This window comes from Schistocerca americana, chromosome 5 (genome assembly GCF_021461395.2).
Source record: "Schistocerca americana isolate TAMUIC-IGC-003095 chromosome 5, iqSchAmer2.1, whole genome shotgun sequence".
Classification (NCBI taxonomy): domain Eukaryota; kingdom Metazoa; phylum Arthropoda; class Insecta; order Orthoptera; family Acrididae; genus Schistocerca; species Schistocerca americana.
This window is the reverse complement of record NC_060123.1, coordinates 524,684,510-524,706,279: the sequence shown is the minus strand read 5'-3', so window position 1 is coordinate 524,706,279 and position 21,770 is coordinate 524,684,510. Positions and strand designations below refer to the sequence as shown.

Here is a 21,770-nt window from a genome sequence, read left to right as displayed (position 1 = left end):
GGATGTTTCCACAATGAGATTTTCACTCTGCAGCGGAGTGTGCGCTGGTATGAAACTTCCTATCAGATTAAAACTGTGTGCCGGACCGACACTCGAACTCGGGACCTTTGCCTTTCGCGGGCAAGTCCTCTACCATCAGAGCTACCCTAGCACTACTCACGCCCCCTCCTAACAGCTTTACTTCTACTCATTCAGGATAGAGGTCGCTTACCTCAGCACAGAGTTGTATCAGAATTGTATAGAAGTTCGTGAGATTGTTTCCAGATTATATTCGGAATTGATTTTGGTCAGACTTGTACAGATCCACACCGAGAAAATGTGTCTGAAATTCTGGATGCGATTTTACGTGTTGTTTTGTTTCTCTATCTCTGATGTTTTGGGAAACTGTGAAATGCTGTACGAATGGATTAATAAACAGCGTTTCTTATCACAAATCCATTAAACTCTCAGTCATTTCGAGGAGCCCTGGACGGTGAAAGCTGTTATTCCATCTTACTATTTCCCTAGACGTGAAGCCATCCTGAAAAGCCTAGTAAGTTTTTAAGCTGATATACAGTGTCACCAACCTTTAACCTGGGAAGTAATTGTTTACGTAATGACGAACATTACTTAGCAATGTCAGCCTAACATTCAAAAATTTGTAATAATTAAGGGAAGTGCATTATAATGTACATAGAGGAAACACACTCTACCATCTGCGTTTTTGAGGGCTGCTTCAAAATAGGTTACCTAAAAGGAACTGGAGTGAACAGGAATTAAAAAATATATTTTTTAAATGTGTAATGAGGTTGGATGAAAATTATCTAGCAAAATGAACTCTAGGTCATATTCCTTCAGAAAGCCGCAGTACCGGTTCGTCCAAAGAGAGGTGGACTGCAAACTTGGAACAGGCTCGATGGCCGAAAACAGGTTGGTGAAGACTAACTAACCCGCGAAGGTGATGGCCATGTCCCTTTTAAGCTTATAAATATTCTAACGAATTATTCATTGATCCTTTTGAAACTTATTACGTAATAGGTGGTTTGAATAAAAAGATTTTTGGAGTGGAACAATATGTAAATAGCAACAGGTGTTAGAAGTGTGTTTACTTAGTCTTCTGGATTCTTTGTTTTCTAACTCATATTAAACTCATTCGGAAGTTTGTGTTGCTTTTTGAATATCTTGTGTAACACTCTTGGAAGCAATTAGTGGTGCGCTACGGACGCAGGCCACTAGAGTCTCCGCCACTTTGTAGCGCTGTTGCGTGGCACCAGACGAGCTGCTGCAGCGGCCGCTGATGTGTTGCGGCCAACCCGTCCCCAGGGCGGGCCTGTGTGGAGCGGCACTTAGGCACTTAAAGCCAGCCCCAACTTCCCCATCTGCGGATTTCACATCACACCAAGGCACCGGCTCACTTCGCGGAACTGTTAGGTGCTTTCGGTGCACTTACGGTGCTGCTGCTGAGAGGTACCTCTTCGCAAGTGATGCGCAGTCGCAAGTGATTCGTGCTCTAATGACGAGTAGTTTTCTTGCGGTCAGAAAAAGAGTTACCTTACACTACATTTTAACAATATAGGTTTGTCATTAACCTTTTCGCTGCTACAAACATGTTCTCTGCATTCGTGCTAAGTGCGGCTTTTGTTATGGCTGCTGGAACCGCAAGACCGCTACGGTCGCAGGTTCGAATCCTGCCTCGGGCATGGATGTTTGTGATGTCCTTAGGTTAGTTAGGTTTAACTAGTTCTAAGTTCTAGGGGACTAATGACCTCAGCAGTTGAGTCTTATAGTGCTCAGAGCCATTTTTTTGTTATGGCTGTACTGCTCGCCAAATGCCGGTGCGTGAGCTCAAAGATTAGAATTACGGCCGATATCAAACACTTGCCACCCGATTTCTTGAAAACTATTAGACGAAAAATTTCATTTCTGCACACCTTACAGTCTCAGTAGCTAAGTTACAGAAACTTTATTTAAAATTCAGAGCAATACATCTCCTTTCGTTCTTGTGTGATTGGGGTTTGTATCCGACTGACAGTTGAAAGGTGGCTACACTGAGTCACAACGCCAGAGATTGCGACAAAGATTATTATTCCGCCGCCTCCATTCGCAGTAGTAGTTCAGAGGATGTCAAGAGCAGTCGTTGTTCTGTTTCGTGAGAGAGCAGACGATCTGAGTTTTGACTGAAATGTTGCACTGTTCGGATGGTGTAATGTATAGATGGAAGAAGGTGCAATTCTCAGAATATATTTGGGAAAGGAGATGGGCTTTTGATTTATGGTGCTGGTTAAATGGAATATTTTTGTCAGGTGTATAACACGAGGTAAAAACGTATTACAGTTTTCTTTAATAACAATCCCTCTTCCTCACAGGAACAGTCAACAAAGCATCTGGCTCGTGTTCATTTACTAGACTTGTAATTCTGGTTTCTCTGTGCAATTATAGTATTTCTGGTTTTTCAATTAGTTCATTGTAAATGGTGTTTAAAATATTTTGTCGTATTGAGAAAGAACCGAGCCAGATACATGCACGTTGATTCGGACTACCACACACAGAACAGTTACACTTGCGCTATGTTGTTTCGTAGCCTTTATAGTTGCAGGGGACTTAATTAATCAATTGTCATTTTTTAATTTTATTTTATGCAGTCAGACTGCGTGATAATAATAGTCAGGGCCAAATGGTTACGAGACATCGTAACCGGTCTAACAGCTAGTAAAATTAATGCATTTATTCATTAACATTACTCTTTTCTTTTTAATTAAGCCCCAATGCACAGTCACCTGCGAAGCGTCCATTCATGTCCTTCAGCCTTGTTCGAATGGTTCAAATGGCTCTGAGCACTATGGGACTTAACATCTATGGTCATCAGTGCCCTAGAACTTAGAACTACTTAAACCTAACGAACCTAAGGACAGTACACAACACCCAGTCATCACGAGGCTTCCGCCTTGTTATTCTGTTGCCTTAAAAACCTTCATATCTTATAAACGATGCAAGATATCGAAACGAAATATATTTTTTGGAAAATTATTGCATCAGTTACATATAACACATGGTAAATACTCGAAACTTCTTTATTCACCGCGAGAAGGAAGTAACTTGTCCGCAGCTGTTAGTATTCGGCGGCTCAGGACGCATACAGATGTCCACAGCACATTAGGAAAACCCAAGCGGCGCGCGTATACCGGGCCACAGCCCCTGTGGAATGCCGTAGCAGGATGTGCATACACGTCCACAGCAACATAAGGGTTTTATTCACCAGTGTGGGATGAAAAATTTAACGGAAAATTCGGTCAGTAATGTTACAGAATTCCTTGCTTGGAATTCCAGTCTTCTTTTCAGTTGTCATCATTTCACACATCCTGATCACATTTGTCCGCTGTCCACTAGGTCTTGGTAACCAACGACTACACCTAGGTAACGTACGACTGGTTCGAGAGAACCGCGCGATTATGTCCAGGTGCTGTGGTCCTCTGGTGACATGCGGATACAGTAGGGAGCGTTGTATAGTTTGGGCACATCTCTAACGGCCGTTGACGGCTTTTCAGACCTTACAGTCGGTACATCTCATTTCAAAGACTGCTCAGTTGGCATCAGGAGATTGTGTAGACCACTTTCAAGTCGCTGACGAAGGAAAAATCCCTACTAACACCGATATTTCAGTACCAACCATATTTGTCGTAGATGCCTCGACAAACCGACTACGGAAGCAGATTATTAATGACACATGCAACAGCAAAAATCTTTGATAGCTTTACTTACGTTTCCACTTTCTGTCATACACAGGTTGTCCTTTCACTAACTGTAGTAACATGTCTTTTCTTTTTCACATATACTTTTAACAAAGAAATTAAATTTCAGTGCATAAAAATTGCGTAAACACTGTCACATATTCTCTCTTAAGTAACATGATATATTCTCTCTTAAGTAACATGATATAAAAATAACGTTTTGCAAAGGGAATTTCTTCGAATAATTTTCAGAGCCCAGACTTATCGTAGCGAAATACATTGTACTCGTGTAACTCAGAGTCTGTTGTGTACATCCGTTTTATGGGGCAAATTGACTTCCTATCAGGTGATACCAATGCGATTTACTGCACCCGAAAGCACACGAATTTCATCAAGATTCCCCATTCTACATGGTAGGGGTGAACGGCGAAACGTTTTTACTTCCCTCCACCCTTCGGATAGTTCTGCCAGCAATTGAGTCAGTGCTTTTGGTTCATTTTAAAATGTATGGATTCTTCCGACTTGCAGCACTGTGCTTCATGTCCGAAATTGTGGTTGGTCGTTAATTAGAGATGTCGCCTCGACTGCCTGATAAAGAAAATTGAACTGCTTAGCTTTTCCTTTCGGCAAGTAAAGGTTTGATAACATGACCCACTCTCTTACATGGCACTTTCGCGATTTTGACTTCTTGTTGAGGTCTTTTTTAACTTGGTGCCAGATACTTTTTAACCTTTTAGCAACATTTCGACGAATGAGCATAATTTCTTCTTGGGCATCAAGTGCCCATTCCTGATTCCTAAAAAGTGGTCCTATTGATCTAAACATAATCCCGTAAATTCGGACTTAGTAACTTTTCTTGTTTTTGAACTGGTGGTTCCTGATAGTAAAATTCCTTCAGTAATAATACACTAGTCTTTACTGTAACTCTGTGAAGGACTGACCATCCTGGAGCATTTCATTGCAAATTACGTAGGCTGTAACCTCCCCTAACAATTTCAATCGTGCCACATTTAAGAATCACTCCAGATTCAAGGTTTGCTAACTTCGTGGCTTCACGATAACTATCAAGAAAGCCAAAAATATCTTCCTTAGTTTTACCAGTGAATGGGGCTACCAATGAGGCAGTACTAGCATCAAGGATGGGTGCACGCTTTACACTATTTCTCTGCGCAAAGCTTCATTATTACCTTGAACCTTAGCTACCTCATCCAGAAAATGCCGAACCGTCCCCTGGATTTGTGGTCTTGAATGGACAGATATTTTTGCTTGCTGCTACAGCCACAAATGTACGATATACTCAAGCAGACAAGAAAGGAAAGGAAAAGAAAAATACAACCATACGGGGTCATAAAATTTTAACACGTTGCTTACTTGTATAAGTGCGCCGACTGCCACTGCTGTTGCATTCTTTTCATTTCTCCCTACCACTCATCCACTATTTCAGCGTCCAGCAGTACTTCTGACAGCAGATGTAACGAGGTTCGATATGATATTGTGGACAAACAGCTGCCTGCCGGACGTGGGTTGAGCTGCCAACGAAGTGGGCAGCCAGTGTATCGTTACAACACTTTATTTACAATTGAAACCAAATGTTCTGCAGTGTGTCTGCAGAAGGTGGACAGCCAGGAGCCACAGACCCGAGTGCACTAGCATGGATGAGCCGACGAAGCCATTTTTACCTGCTGGACGGTGGCATACAGGTCTTGCTGCCTCTGTACTCCTGTCAAAACGGCAGGGCAGCAGCATATTGACTTGTAGCCAGGACAGGCAGGCTTGCCCAGCGGAGTCCACAACCACATACGGAGAATGGAACCTGGTCGCCCTAAAGGCTGGGTGGAAAGGAAACGGTCGGGTGTTTTTGCATCCCGGTGACAGCAACGCAGAGGCGGCTGCGTCGACTGGGACAGGCTGAGCATCATTACATGACAGTACTGTATCGATGATGCTGGGCTAGTCTTGGGGAGTTTAAATATCACAGTCCATGGCAGAGCTTGCGGAAAAATCCTTGTTTCTGTGCCACGGGGGCTACGTATTGAAATGGTCAGTGTTGTAGGTGCTGGTGGCGTCACGCGGAAGGAGGTCAGTACGAAAGGGCCCTACAACGAATGGTTGCGACATCGTTTGGTCGTCATCCGTGGCTGCTGTTGGGAACTACGGCCCGGTGAGGTTGGAGGTCCAAAATAAACAAATGAAGAAGAAGGTGATGGTCTACCTTAAGAAGACGATAATTGCAAGGGTAAGGTGGGTGTGGTGAGCGTACTGTAAGACCTTCAGTACACACACCATCAGAGTATTTGACTTGTCGCTCTAACGAAGTAGGCGAGTGTCAGCGATGTGGCTCGTGGTCTTATCGTGGCGTGTTTATCTTCTCCTGTTAGGTCAGACGATGGAAATGCCACTTGCACGATTCGAGTAGCAGATTGACGGTGACCAACTTTAAGTAGAACTTGATTAATTTTCACACACATTTATTAAAATAATAAAATGCAAGAAAATTACTTAACTTGGTTCTGGATGCTATTTACAATTGACAATCTGAAGTTCCTATTCTCACATATATCTCTGATACTTGACAATAGTTTCTATACATTTATCTTCATGGATATGTACGGGAATATGGTAATTTTATTACGCGCAGGCTGAAACTTGATCATAGACTGGTACAGACAAATGTAGAACTCGTACAGACTAATGCAGACTGGTACAGACAAATGCAGACTGGTAGAAACTAGTGCAGACTGACTAATCGCAGGTCTGTACACTCGTTATAATACCTCGCGCGTTCATGTATCACTGTGGGAGTGTGATCCGCGAGGAGAAAAGGTTCTACCTTAGCAGCAATCTCATTGGCTTCGTTACACATTAATACGCGGATCGGCGGAAGCAGAATTTGGTCCGTCTGTATGGCAGCGCCATCTCGTAGTGCGGAGACGGACGAGCACTGCGCCTGCCCTGTTGTGCTTAGCGGGGCGCGCTCTAGTGGGAAAGTTGTGTACGCGCTGTTAACGCGGAACTATGTACACAACAGTGGGTTAAAAGGTGAGGTTGGTGGTCCAAAATAAATAAATGAAAAAGAAGGTGACGGTCTACCGAAAGAAGACGATTATTGCGAGGGTAAAGTGGGTTAAAAGGTGAGGTTGGAGGTCCAAAATAAATAAATGAAAATGAAGGTGATGGTCTACCGGAGTGTATTAGTAGGCGATAGAGGACTGTAAATGGTTTTTGACAGATCCGATGATTAGGGTATACCGAAACTCGTAATGGTTCAACTGGTTCAAATGGCTCTGTGCACTATGGGACTTAACATCTGAGGTCACCAGTCTCCTAGAACTACTTAAACCTAACTAGCCCAAGGACACCACACACATCCATGCCCGAGGCAGGATTCAAACCTGCGGCCGTAGTGTTCGCGTGGTTCCAAACTGAAGCGCCTAGAACCGCTCGGCCACACCGGCCGGCCACGTAATGGTGACATGTATTGGTGAACAAGGCTAGTGTATTTCCATCCAGGGGTAAAGATAGTCTCACTTCTCCTAAGATACTTGCTGCCAAAAGTGTTAAAAAACTGGTAGCCAAGTTTGCTAAAGCACGCCTGTATGCTGAAGCTCGATCCCGTGTTACCTGGTTAGAATTCTGACAGTGTAAGAAATTTATAACTCGAGTTGTTGGCCGACAAGGGGAAGGAGACATGATGACGTATAGTTGCTGATTATCAGACATTGCATCAGTGCACTGGGTTAAACTCTAAGCCTCTCTGGTACCTGAGGATGTGAAGGAACAAACCAATTCTCAGGGTGACTGGTCTGGTGATTGAGGGCATTGACTGCCGCTTTATTGCTGTCCTAGAGATGTAGTTGTGTGCCGGCTTGGGTTGTACTTTGTCCTACCCCTCTCTCCTTCTATTTCCAAACATGACACTAAACCCATAGACACATCATGCCCTCCTGCGCAAGATAGCTAAGTGTAACACACAGCCGGCCGCGGTGGTCTCGCGGTTCTAGGCGCTCAGTCCGGAACCGCGCGACTGCTACGGTCGCAGGTTCGAATCCTGCCTCGGGCATGGATGTGTGTGGTGACCTTAGGTTAGTTAGGTTTAAATAGTTCTAAGTTCTAGGGGACTCATGACCATAGATGTTAAGTCCCATAGTGCTCAGAGCCATTTGAACCATTTGTAACACACACATTTGGTGAACGAAATATGCCGTTTTGCGCGAGCGAGGAAAGCCATTACAATCGGGTGACTGAACTACCTACCGATTAATGCCGATCCACTTCCCTCTAATACTGGTACTAATAGTTTTTGAAACTACACTGATGTCTCTCGCATGGTACTGAATTAAAAGCTGATGTGCCGGGGGTGCTACTGCGGAATGTAAAGACAGTGAAATTGTTGTGGAACGAAGCTGTTCGTCAAATCACTAAAATTACATTTAGTGTCACCATTTCAGCTGGGTCTGGAACAGTGACGCTCTTGTTCACTACAAGCAACCCAGTCAAATCACCATAGAATTGTTGTTCATTTCTAGGTCTCACACGGCACTTCTTTTATATTCAGTGGTTTGCAGTGTGTACTAAAGTTGCCCTTTTCAGTGACAACAGAAAGTCACATCGCTGTTGGCCTCGATTTGATGAATCAGTGTTCCTGGAAGAAGTATTTCTACATATTCTACAAAGTGGAATTAACATGATAATGAATACACTGCTAGGGTTAGTGGCTGTGGTAATAGAGAAAAAGTCGTTTCGAGAACATACATGAGCAGCATTTTTAGGATGAGATACCGAGTTGTCTGTCGCCGGAGGAGAGGCGTCACACCTACGTCAAGATGGATGGAATGACACTTTTTTTACGCCGGACTGTAGCTTCCTGTATGAAATGCGTCACCAGTTTTAATGCACGCGCTTATCTGCGCTATCGCTGCTGGCACTACGAGCCCGAAACGAATTATTACTGTTTGCGGAATTAATTCATGTGCCTCAATGGAGACAGCTGGGACGCTGCTGTGTCATTTTAATTCGCAGAGTAAATATAAAGCAAACCATATTATTTTTGTTTTTGCTTTAGATACTTTTTTGCTTCCCATACGTCTCCATTTGAGAGATTTAATATGAATATCACGTATTTACATTTAACTACTGTTACCAAATGTAAATTCCGTAGGAAGCTCGGGTACATTTGTTTCCTTTCCTTCTTTCTTTTTTTAGTCACACGTGGACGTGCAAAACTGCGAATATTCGTATTAAAAATTAGCGAATAGCGTCAAAGGGAATATTCAGTGTTTTAACGAAGTCCAGAAAAAAATTAGCATTCAATAAAATTAGCATTTTGTTTCACGCAGTCGTGGTCTGATGTAAATGTGCCGACCGGTTAGCTCTAGACTAATTTTAAACAATTAAATTCATTATTATATTACTGCATCATCAAATATGTATATACTAGGACAGGAATAAAAGCAATAGTAAATAAAACCTAGAGCAAATTACTACCTCTATTTGTCACGGAATTTGTAGGCTTTTGTAAATATATATATTTTTTATTTACACTCCTGGAAATGGAAAAAAGAACACATTGACACCGGTGTGTCAGACCCACCATACTTGCTCCGGACACTGCGAGAGGGCTGTACAAGCAATGATCACACGCACGGCACAGCGGACACACCAGGAACCGCGGTGTTGGCCGTCGAATGGCGCTAGCTGCGCAGCATTTGTGCACCGCCGCCGTCAGTGTCAGCCAGTTTGCCGTGGCATACGGAGCTCCATCGCAGTCTTTAACACTGGTAGCATGCCGCGACAGCGTGGACGTGGACCGTACGTGCAGTTGACGGACTTTGAGCGAGGGCGTATAGTGGGCATGCGGGAGGCCGGGTGGACGTACCGCCGAATTGCTCAACACGTCGGGCGTGAGGTCTCCACAGTACATCGATGTTGTCGCCAGTGGTCGGCGGAAGGTGCACGTGCCCGTCGACCTGGGACCGGACCGCAGCGACGAACGGATGCACGCCAAGACCGTAGGATCCTATGCAGTGCCGTAGGGGACCACACCGCCACTTCCCAGCAAATTAGGGACACTGTTGCTCCTGGGGTATCGGCGAGGACCATTCGCAACCGTCTCCATGAACCTGGGCTACGGTCCCGCACACCGTTAGGCCGTCTTCCGCTCACGCCCCAACATCGTGCAGCCCGCCTCCAGTGGTGTCGCGACAGGCGTGAATGGAGGGACGAATGGAGACGTGTCGTCTTCAGCGATGAGAGTCGCTTCTGCCTTGGTGCCAATGATGGTCGTATGCGTGTTTGGCGCCGTGCAGGTGAGCGCCACAATCAGGACTGCATACGACCGAGGCACACAGGGCCAACACCCGGCATCATGGTGTGGGGAGCGATCTCCTACACTGGCCGTACACCACTGGTGATCGTCGAGGGGACACTGAATAGTGCACGGTACATCCAAACCGTCATCGAACCCATCGTTCTACCATTCCTATACCGGCAAGGGAACTTGCTGTTCCAACAGGACAATGCACGTCCGCATGTATCCCGTGCCACCCAACGTGCTCTAGAAGGTGTAAGTCAACTACCCTGGCCAGCAAGATCTCCGGATCTGTCCCCCATTGAGCATGTTTGGGACTGGATGAAGCGTCGTCTCACGCGGTCTGCACGTCCAGCACGAACGCTGGTCCAACTGAGGCGCCAGGTGGAAATGGCATGGCAAGCCGTTCCACAGGACTACATCCAGCATCTCTACGATCGTCTCCATGGGAGAATAGCAGCCTGCATTGCTGCGAAAGGTGGATATACACTGTACTAGTGCCGACATTGTGCATGCTCTGTTGCCTGTGTCTATGTGCCTGTGGTTCTGTCAGTGTGATCATGTGATGTATCTGACCCCAGGAATGTGTCAATAAAGTTTCCCCTTCCTGGGACAATGAATTCACGGTGTTCTTATTTCAATTTCCAGGAGTGTATTTATCACGGCGCCAGTAGTTTCATCTTCGGTACTAAAGAAATTTTATGATTTTTAGTGCGTAGCGGAAGTACAATTCGAAAGTACTGGTGCAGATTTTGAGAACTTTACCACCAATATATTTATTTTATCTGGATGTTCTTACCATACACTTTCCGACGTGGTGTGAGTCTACATTATTTACGACTTGTGACACAACCTAAGCAGCCGTCTTAGGTTGATTGCAGATCACGCTGTCGTTTATCGACTAATGAAGTCATCAGAAGATAAAAAAATCCAAAACGATTTAGAAAAGATATATGAATGGTGCGAAAATTGGCCGTTGACCCTAAATAAAGAAAAGTGTGAGAACATCCACATGAGTGCTAAAAGAGATACGTTAAACTTCGGTTACACGATAAATCAGTCACATCTAAAGGCCGTAAATTCAACTAAATACCTAAGAATTATAATTACGAATAGCCTAAATTGGAAGGAACAAAAAGAAAATCTTGTGGGGAAGGCTAACCAAAGACTGCGTTTTATCGGCAGAACACTTAGAAAATGTAACAGATGTAGTAAGGAGACTGTCTACACTACGCTTGTCCGTCCTCTTTTAGAATGCTGATGCGCGATGTGGGATCCTTACGATTGATGGAGTACAACGAAAAATTTTAAGGAAAGGCAGCACTGTTTGTAGTATTGCGAAATGATACAGGATTTGGCTGGACATCATTGAAACAAAGGTGTTTTTCGTTGCGATTGTATCTTCTCACGAAATTCCTATACCAACCTTCTCCTTGGAATACGAAACAATTTTGCTGACACTGCCCTACATAGGGAGAAACGATCACCACGATAAAGTAACGGAAATCAGAGCTCGGCCTCTTGTGTCTTATCTCAGAGTCTTTTATGCTGCTTTAGAGGTTTCTAAACGTTAACAATAATGCGCTGTATTAGTACAAGATACTGTTGAAGTTTTCCGTTTTCTGGCAGTAATGTTTTTGCGGTTATTTTATAACCTAAAGGTTCAGAAAGATCGGCGTCATTGTTGCATGAAATAGAGGCCCAAACGTAGTGGCCTCGTGCGTACGTGAGAGCGATCTTGCCGCAGCCTCAGAATGCTGCATCTGTCAGCAAAAGCGGCCACCGGTCTCAGAGCGCCCCTGAAGTGAGTCGCTTGCCGGCTTGCAGCGTGCCGGTTGCAAAGTTGTTTTAACTTGTGTGGCACGGTCGCGCAAGACGTGCCCTCGTACAGTGTGACCGCTACATCGTCCTAACACACTGTATACGGGTTAATGAATACAAATAATGTTACGTTAATTGCTATTCTTGTTAATGTTGAAATTTTAGTGGCAAAGTTTGTATTTGTGTTTATCTACGGTGTGAGTAATAGGTTTCTATAAGATCGGTACAAACAAAACAATATTAGCTTAAATACGTCGTAACTGCAGCCTTTAGCCATGTGGCTAACAGTAACTTGACAATATGTAATCACTTAAATGAATTTCGAACTACACTCCTGGAAATGGAAAGAAGAACACATTGACACCGGTGTGTCAGACCCACCATACTTGCTCCGGACACTGCGAGAGGGCTGTACAAGCAATGATCACACGCACGGCACAGCGGACACACCAGGAACCGCGGTGTTGGCCGTCGAATGGCGCTAGTTGCGCAGCATTTGTGCACCGCCGCCGTCAGTGTCAGCCAGTTTGCCGTGGCATACGGAGCTCCATCGCAGTCTTTAACACTGGTAGCATGCCGCGACAGCGTGGACGCGAACCGTATGTGCAGTTGACGGACTTTGAGCGAGGGCGTATAGTGGGCATGCGGGAGGCCGGGTGAACGCACCGCCGAATTGCTCAACACGTGGGGCGTGAGGTCTCCACAGTACATCGATGTTGTCGCCAGTGGTCGGCGGAAGGTGCACGTGCCCGTCGACCTGGGACCGGACCGCAGCGACGCACGGATGCACGCCAAGACCGTAGGATCCTACGCAGTGCCGTAGGGGACCGCACCGCCACTTCCCAGCAAATTAGGGACACTGTTGCTCCTGGGGTATCGGCGAGGACCATTCGCAAACGTCTCCATGAAGCTGGGCTACGGTCCCACACACCGTTAGGCCGTCTTCCGCTCACGCCCCAACATCGTGCAGCCCGCCTCCAGTGGTGTCGCGACATGCATGAATGGAGGGACGAATGGAGACGTGTCGTCTTCAGCGATGAGAGTCGCTTCTGCCTTGGTGCCAATGATGGTCGTATGCGTGTTTGGCGCCGTGCAGGTGAGCGGCACAATCATGACTGCATACGACCGAAGCACACAGGGCCAACACCCGGCATCATGGCGTGGGGAGCGATCTCCTACACTGGCCATACACCACTGGTGATCGTCGAGAGGACACTGAATAGTGCACGGTACATCCAAACCGTCATCGAACCAATCGTTCTACCATTCCTAGATCGGCAAGGGAACTTGCTGTTCCAACAGGACAATGCACGTCCGCATGTATCCCGTGCCACCCAACGTGCTCTAGAAGGTGTAAGTCAACTACCCTGGCCAGCAAGATCTCCGGATCTGTCCCCCATTGAGCATGTTTGGGACTGGATGAAGCGTCGTCTCACGCGGTCTGCACGTCCAGCACGAACGCTGGTCCAACTGAGGCGCCAGGTGGAAATGGCATGGCAAGCCGTTCCACAGGACTACATCCAGCATCTCTACGATCGTCTCCATGGGAGAATAGCAGCCTGCATTGCTGCGAAAGGTGGATATACACTGTACTAGTGCCGACATTGTGCATGCTCTGTTGCCTGTGTCTATGTGCCTGTGGTTCTGTCAGTGTGATCATGTATCTGACCCCAGGAATGTGTCAATAAAGTTTCCCCTTTCTGGGACAATGAATTCACGGTGTTCTTATTTCAATTTCCAGGAGTGTACGATATATCAGTAACATTATTTGCTGTTTTTTATAACATTACTTTACTGAAAAACATTATGCAAATATTGTCACGTTCATTCGTTGTTATATGGGCCTTTGACGATGATGTTTGTGATAGAAGCTAACAGTTAATGAAAAGGATATACTACGGTTCATCCACTTCTTATAACCTGAACGTCCCTGTGATCACTCCTTCCGAAAACATAGGCAACGTGTAAGTATTATTTGATGCATGTTGCAACGTAATCGTTTGAGTGCTGCTACTTTACATCGCAGAAAGCTCCTGACATTTGACCACCACTGTAGTTTGGCAAATTTACGGCTGCCGACCGCAACTTACATAACGCCAAGTCACGTATAGTGTTCCACAGTGCGTTGTTGTCATACTCAGCAGGAATTTCACACATGTCATGCCATAGTTCTTTCCAATTCTCCAGAAACGTTCATAAACGGCATTTAGGCACAGAGTGGTTGGTAAGAAATAGTTCAATTGTGTAACATTACTTTTAATATGACTATGTAAATATTTTTTTCCTGCGCTCTCGATCGTTGCTTTTAGCGCTCTAAGCTATACAATGTTAGTTTACCCTGCTTATTTCCACAAAATTCAGCTAAATTTTACTTCGGGTTATTCCATATAAGTGTAGCATACATTGTCGCACATGCCACGTTTAACTGCATAAAGAATCAATATTTGTGTCAATACTTTCAGAACATGTTCTCACTGAAGAAATGTATTGTTAGCTTTGATAAAAAGTTTGAAAATAGTAAACGTATCTGTGTAACTTTGGAAATTAAAATGGTCTCTCAACATTTGCGGTATAATCTGACAAGTGAAACATGCAGTCATAAAAAAAAATTGCCTGTCTCCGTATTGACTCAAAGGTGCCGATGAAGAATGAGAAAAACTTACTGATACAACAAAAAAAAATTTGTGCTGTAAATCCTGTTACTCCATAGAGGAATATTAGATAGATTAGAGACTGTAGGCTTGCATAACAGACAAGTGGCAACGAACCACTGTTTAGACTATGTTTGTCTTTTTATTCTCTGCCTCTTACATTAATTAGTGCGAAATGTTTTTAATGCCTTTGTTATAAAGATATGCTCTTTTTCATCATCCTTAAATAATTTCTACGACCCTATCCAGCTCATAGCATTATTATGAGTCACTTGCGACATTTAGTTAATAGTAGACGGTGGCCGTGAAATCTCTCTTGGAATTCGCATTGGTAACTGTACACAGTAGCGAAGTAAGTAATCCGCACGTTATTCGGTACAGTTGCTTGTACTCCCAGTGGATTCTCCGCTTTATCCTATTTATTCGACGATACTGTTTCATTAGAAGTACTTTACGTGGTCTTTGTACTTAACTGTGACACGCGATTTCGTTTTACTCTGAGGTGTTTTTGTTGTGTACAGCTATTTTCCAGCTTTGCTTTTATAATGACAATGTAGAGTTTAGAAAGAACCAAAGTTCTCTCTCTGCCGCAATACGTACAAGTGGATAAAGCAGCAAATTTCGGAATTTCACTGAAATGGTATGAATTTAAAACTGGGGATGAAATAATTAAAGATACAGTAATATGAAATGAAATCAGTGCAAACTGTTCACTTGTGCTACACCCGCATTGTAATACAGTCGCGGTCTTGCACTCATTTTCAGCTGCCAATGCATATTCATCACATAACAAAAAATTTGAGAGGTGGGAGTAGGACTTGCGCTCTGAGGATTCAGTAAAAACTAATTTTTGTATGTAAACAGTTCATCGATCCCGGGACTCGACGATGTCCTCGATTTTTGCCTGTTATCTGCGTCGAGACTGACAACAAATTGGTCCCGAGAATCCCAAGACTTTTGAGAATGTACTGCTTGAGACTTTTCCAGCGTAATATATATTTTATTAGTTCACGGGCGTCGTGTCTGATAATGTTGTGGAAGCTGTACAATATCTTAAAGAGACAGCTGTTCGTTATCTTCATGTGGTTACTGACTTGTTACTGCAGTGGCTCGTCAATATACGAGTATACGCAGGCTCGGTAGAAAATTGCAGGCGCCGACGGATGGGACTAAAACGTCATCATAAGCTGTTCATAGAGCACGGCGTTACTCATTGTCCCCGTGCTGGTGAAACGGGCCACGGTCTTTACACGTGCGACACGGGAAAAGCTGTTGACATTTTACCAGTCAGCGTTCTTCTGTTCGATGTTATAGATTGGGACAGGTAGAGAAACCGCCCGCAGAGCAGCTAACGTTGTGTGAAAGACCGGGTAAAAATATTCGCCGAAACATAATGTAAAAGATCTGCCACACCCATTTGTACCGGGAAGTCTTTGAAACTGACGTGCATGACTAGTAGCTATGAGAAGATAAAGGAAGGCCAGAAGGCACACTGACGTTGGATTCCTGTGCTTCGGAAAACGACCGCAGTAAGTAGCAAGAGGAAATCAAAACTGTAATGGCCACGGAAAGACCCTCAGACTTTGGAGCGGTAATAGAAAAACAGGTATTGGTGCATTAACGAGATATCTCCGATTTTGTCCGAAAACTAGATTCCATTACCATTAAGAGTTTGAAAAGGCTCGATCACATGGTGCAAAAGTGAGACTTATCATCCATAGGACCAATTCAGGATAATAGGGAATGGACTTGACGACGTCGGCTGATTGGAACAAGAACCAGATACGTCTGGGACTTGCCTCGTCATTGCACCAAACAATAGTCAGATTGTAAACGTAGGCTCCCGCGGCCGTTGTCACATCCAGCCTTCGGAAGGCGTCTTGGAACAGCCGCCGAAGCTTCGGAAATTTATACGAGTTGACAATCCCGTCACAAACCCAGAAGAATTTATTGACAATAGTCAGATTCTGAAACTGCACGAAACAGAGGTCTGATTCTGACCTGTGAACAGAGTGTCGTGCTTAAACTTGTTAAAAATATATTCAGGAAATTTACTGTAGTTGATATCACACAAGATGTGGTTCTCGTCCTACCTCAAAATGCTGTTTCGGTCCAACATTAATAGCGCTTATAATGACAATTTTGCTATTTCAGAGCACAGGTTCTTCGAATACCCCATGATACACACTAGCTTACAGGTTGCTGTAGCGCATCGTTATCACAACTTATTTGCCATGATTTAAACATGCAAAAAGGCTTAACAACATTGACTTTCTCTGAGGAAACTCTCTATAACGTGTCTCTCGCAGTTAAATCTGAAAAGTATGAAGATGTCATGCAGCTTACCAAGATGTAAGTGACAGTTTCAGACATGGGATTTGATAATGAGTCGGTCCGTGGCTGAATACCCACGGATCCCACATCCTGATCATCAGAATGAGAAGCAGAATGAAGTTACTGACCTTCGAAAGTTATGACTGCTATTACGGTACACATTTTGTGAAATTCTTAGATTCCTCATAATATTCAGTAACCTGCAAAGTTCTTTAGTTACCAGTTTATTCAGTTGACATCGTATTCATAGAACAAAATTGTCTGGTGAGAGAGAGAGAAAGAGACAAGTCCAGTATCTTAAAGTCCAATATCTTTAAGTCCAATAAATATCACATTAAATATTTGTTTGAGTTCGCAATAAGCTATTGTGGTGTGCAGCTGAGCTAAATAACAGTTGGAAGGAGACAGAAACGATTAAAGACTTTTTGTCTTCTACTGGGAACTATATAAATGCAACATCCCTGATTATTGTACCAATGCCTTCAAACAACTCGACTCAAATCTGTCATCAGCCACGGAGGGTGAAATTTTGATCATTCGAGCCGTCTGGTAGTTATACTCCAAAATCAAGACGGAAACACATATGTCACTGAAAGAAGAATCCGGCTTGGAGGCATGCTTTGATAACCAGTGGTTAAGCCGTCTCCTCGAGACAGGCTACAATTTCATTTGAGAGTCCCGGTTCCGGACAAATTTTCAGTTATCACTGCATATTCATTAATTCTCTCCCAAAAGAGAAGATTAATGATCAACAAGTAGAATATCTATGATGCCCTTTCAAGAAAAATGAACGACACTAACGGTTATATACTATTATTGACCTGAAAACAAAGCTGTCAGGAACAGGAACCAATTTTCAGCAATATTATTGTTGGAATCAGTTTACAAACTTCGACGGAAACCAGAAAACGGAAAGAAAATGCGCTATAAAAATGTATTTCTAATTGCTTGACATTCAGTGACATGGAACAACTCAAAATGAGTGTCATTGTTGCCTTCCACGAAAATCACTGTATGGCGTTGGCGACATTCGTGTGGAAACAATTAGAAAGTGGTTTCACTGTAGTGAACCTACAACTTCATTTACTCAAGACGTATATATCAAGGAATTACATAACACACGACGTTAGAAAAGCATAGAGTAGAAATACAGCTGGAATGATCATTCAGATGCGCATAAATAATTTTCGTTGTCAACATACACTGCTCACGGGGACTACGTGATTTCGGGACTGCATAGGTCTGTACGTAATGCGCCCTATAAATTTTAACGTCATTATATCGCTAATGCAGACAGATTCCCTTCGTAGCGGCTGTGGAATTCGCATAGGCGTTTTATAGATACCACGACAATTGGCAGTTGATACCTGAAATAAAGTGGATTCTTAACCTTGAAGAGGAAAATTAACGGGCATCGACTAACGGCACCATCATGTCAAGGTGCATTTGCACTGTCTGTCACATGACGTCACGTTAATTCGCTTATTCTAGTACCGAATGGCAAAAGTGACGTTATGAATCACCATCCGTGATAAAAAAAAGTCACAATTGAGGAACTAACAACGTCAATGTTCATTAAGCCAAAGGAAACTTCATACCGTATGTTCTTGATCAGTTTTGCTTGTTAAAGCACTGAGAAGTGAAACAACATTTCATACCGTCGTCAGTTATTTGCTAAGAAACTATGTACATGAAAACACCTCGAACAACAGCTAAAGAGAAATGAATGGGGCCTTTGTACATTTCCATTGTGGTTTTCTCTTTCCTTATGTAACTAATTAACCCTTAAACAAGTGTATTTTTCTCATTCATTGAAGCTGAACTTAAAACGTTATTCCATGTAAATTGCTTCATTAACTCATTTTCTTGTTTATATACTATATGGGCGTTGTCTCTGTTCGGTTATCATGGAACACCTGCAATTTGCCACAAAAACCAATATTAATAATAAAATGAAGATTCAAAAGACAAAAAGAACCAAATCCACTATTGTAACATAACTGAGCGCGGTGAAATTGGGTTAACTTACGTCGATAGCAGACGATGATACAGTAAAAACTTTTTCCTGAGAAGTTTCGACGTGCCGTGACGTGACGTGGCGGTCCGTTGACGACTTGTGTGAATGCCTCCATTTGAAACAAATTGTCAAATATTTTGACGTGACTTGAATTGACCAGGCGGCCGATATGAATTTGTCTTAAACAACGTCATCCGGAAATCACGTGACAGATCCAGCTCACCGTTGACAACATGCGCGGAACGCAATACTCACTCCAGAGATATTTCACAGGCAGTGAAACATCGGTTCATCACTTCGAACCGGAAACAAAACGGCAATCCATGTAGTGGCACCACACCATCTTTCCTACAAAGAAAGAGTTTAAAGCCGCATCCCAGCTAGTCAAGTCACGGTAACAATATTCGGTACTCTTAAGCGATTATTCTCTTTTACGTCCTCCATCATGGTGCAACGAACAACTCTGAATTGTGTTGTGCTACCCTCAGGAAAGTGAAGCCGGCCGAGGTGGTCGAGTGGTTCTAGACGCTACAGTCTGGAACCGCGCGACCGCTACGGTCGCAGGTTCGAATCCTGCCTCGGGCATGGATGTGTGTGATGTCCATAGGTTAGTTAGGTTTAATTAGTTCTAAGTTCTAGGGGCTGATGACCTTAGAAGTTAAGTCCCATAGTGCTGAGAGCCATTTGAACCACTTTTGAAAGTGAAGAAATGACTTCAGAGTGTTCGTCGCCACAAAAATGACAACGAGATTTCCTTTCTCCATGAAAACTCAAGGCTTCACACATCTCTGCGTACCTGAGAGGAACTCAGAAAACTTCATTGGACCGCTCATCCTCGTTCACCTTACAGCCCGGGTCTCGCATCTTCCGAAATGCACTTGTTTTCCCAGTGAAGGATGCATCCTGTGAGAGGCATTACGTGGATAATTGGGAGGATAGTGATGCAGCAAAACATTGACTCCGGCGTCGACCAGTAGAAAGGAACCAAGCGGGCATACAGGCCCTCCCAGAAAGGCTGCGTAACGCCGCTGCATTGAATGAACATTATGCGGAAAAATAGGGTTTTCAGCCAAAAGAATGGGGAATTATGTGGTGTACTGGAATCCTGAATACCTTCTTACAGAAAATAGTTTTATATTGCTTACTGAAAGCCTCTCGTACTTGTCACGGGTCTTAAACGTCACTTACCAAGTAACTCACTTCAATGCTGTGTGGGAATGACCCACGTAAAAATCAGTAGGGTACCACCTGCCTGACGCTGACGCTAAACATACGGACCTGATCCTTGGCCTGAGGTATGGAGTCTAAACTTAGTATAGCTGTTCCTCCAAGATCCTCACGGGTTAGAATGGTGTTGCCTTTCGTTCTGGATGGTCCTTGCGTGTTGCCTGGTCATGAATCCTGGTTGCCAGCAAGCAGGCATGCTGGCGGTGACGTTGGATGTTCCTGCGGTCGTAGTTGTTCTTCCCATCTCGCGCTATGTTGTTCAGCGCGGACTCTAGCTCGGGTGAGAGCTTCCTCTCTCCACCTCGAACTTCCTTCTTCAGCCTCGCGATCGCATCCTCCAAGATGAAGCCCCAGTCGCTGGGCGTGAAGATTGGGTTCGAGTTGGTGGTGTGGAGGTCCTTCTTGGTGACGAATTCGAGCATAATTGCCCGATATCCGCCACGAAGCTCGAACGGCCGGTGTGGAAGCGGTGGCTTCCGTTTCCCTGTCTGAGTGCAGCCTTTACTCATTTAGCCGCGCTGTGCCCACAGACGCGCCAGAGGTGCGGCTGAGCGGCGTCCCGATCGGCGACGTGGAGGAGGGCGTGTCGCACGTGGAGCTGCGCTGCGAGGCGGACGCCAACCCGGCGGCTCGCGTGGTGTGGCGGCTCGCGGGCGAAGTGGCCAGCGTGGACTCGCGGCTGCGGCTGGCGCCCGCCATGCGCCGCAACTCCGGCACCTACACCTGCTCCGCGCAGAACTCAGTCGGTACCAGCCGCCGCCTCGCCGTGGACATCGACGTCAAGTGTGAGTACCGCTGCTCCGCCCCAGCGCGCCTTCTCTGACCTACTGCCTGCTGGCTTAGTGCGCACTTAATGTTGGCTCGAAACAGCCTTAAACATCAGTAAATCAACTTTCAAAACAGCCATTTAGCTGTTTATGTTGCATTCAGTCACTGTCATTACCTCAATCATTATAAACAGAAAGCACAAGTTATAGAAATCATGTTTTAGTGTGTGGGCAGAAATCACGAAGGAAGCTCCATAAGCTTCAATTTTTGGTCCACTCCTATTCATTATACTATAGGTGAATGCCCTTCCACCTAACATGCAACATGCAGGAGACATCGTGTCTGCAGACTATGCTAGTGTTTTAATAAACTTGACAAGAGGGAAAGAAAAAAAAAAAAACAGAAAACAAGAAAAAGAAACTGTTAAAGTTATCCGGCAGTAGCCGGGCGACCTCAGAAGATGTCTGCCGCAGCTGGAGACGAAACGTCAGGTAGAAATTTTATACATCGACCACGGCCTTTCAGCCCGGAAGTTTTAACTGAAGACAACATCGGCCGTGAAAGCCTACATTAAAGAATTATTAATCAGTTTCCAGAAAATGAATTCTGTCTTAATTTTGAGGAAACAAACTGTTTTCAGTTCTGTGCGGTAAATACAGTCATGCCACCGATTGAAGAAACACATTGACATGAGTCAGTTAGAAGGGGAGAATGCTCCAAATTTTAGTCTCTACGTATTGATGAAAACTGTTATTCGAAGTAACATGATACTGAGCTCCTCAATTATGTACAAATACTTTCGTAGAAAACCACTTAAACTTCTAACATACATTGCTTATTTACACTGCATAATGACATGTAAAATGTTCTGGGACAATTCGTCAGCGGACCGGGGTGGCCGAGCGGTTCTAGGCGCTACAGTCTGGAAACGCGCGACA

General features: G+C 44.4%; 1 protein-coding gene across 1 annotated transcript in view; it reads left to right on the top strand.

Moving 5' to 3' along the window:
* Positions 1–21,770, top strand: part of LOC124616483 (irregular chiasm C-roughest protein) — a 337,995-nt gene that overhangs the window by 264,785 nt on the left and 51,440 nt on the right. Inside the window, exon 7 of the mRNA XM_047144794.1 lies at positions 20,595–20,849. Within this exon, the coding sequence (XP_047000750.1) occupies positions 20,595–20,849 (255 nt within the window). The remainder of the gene's footprint in view (positions 1–20,594; positions 20,850–21,770) is intronic.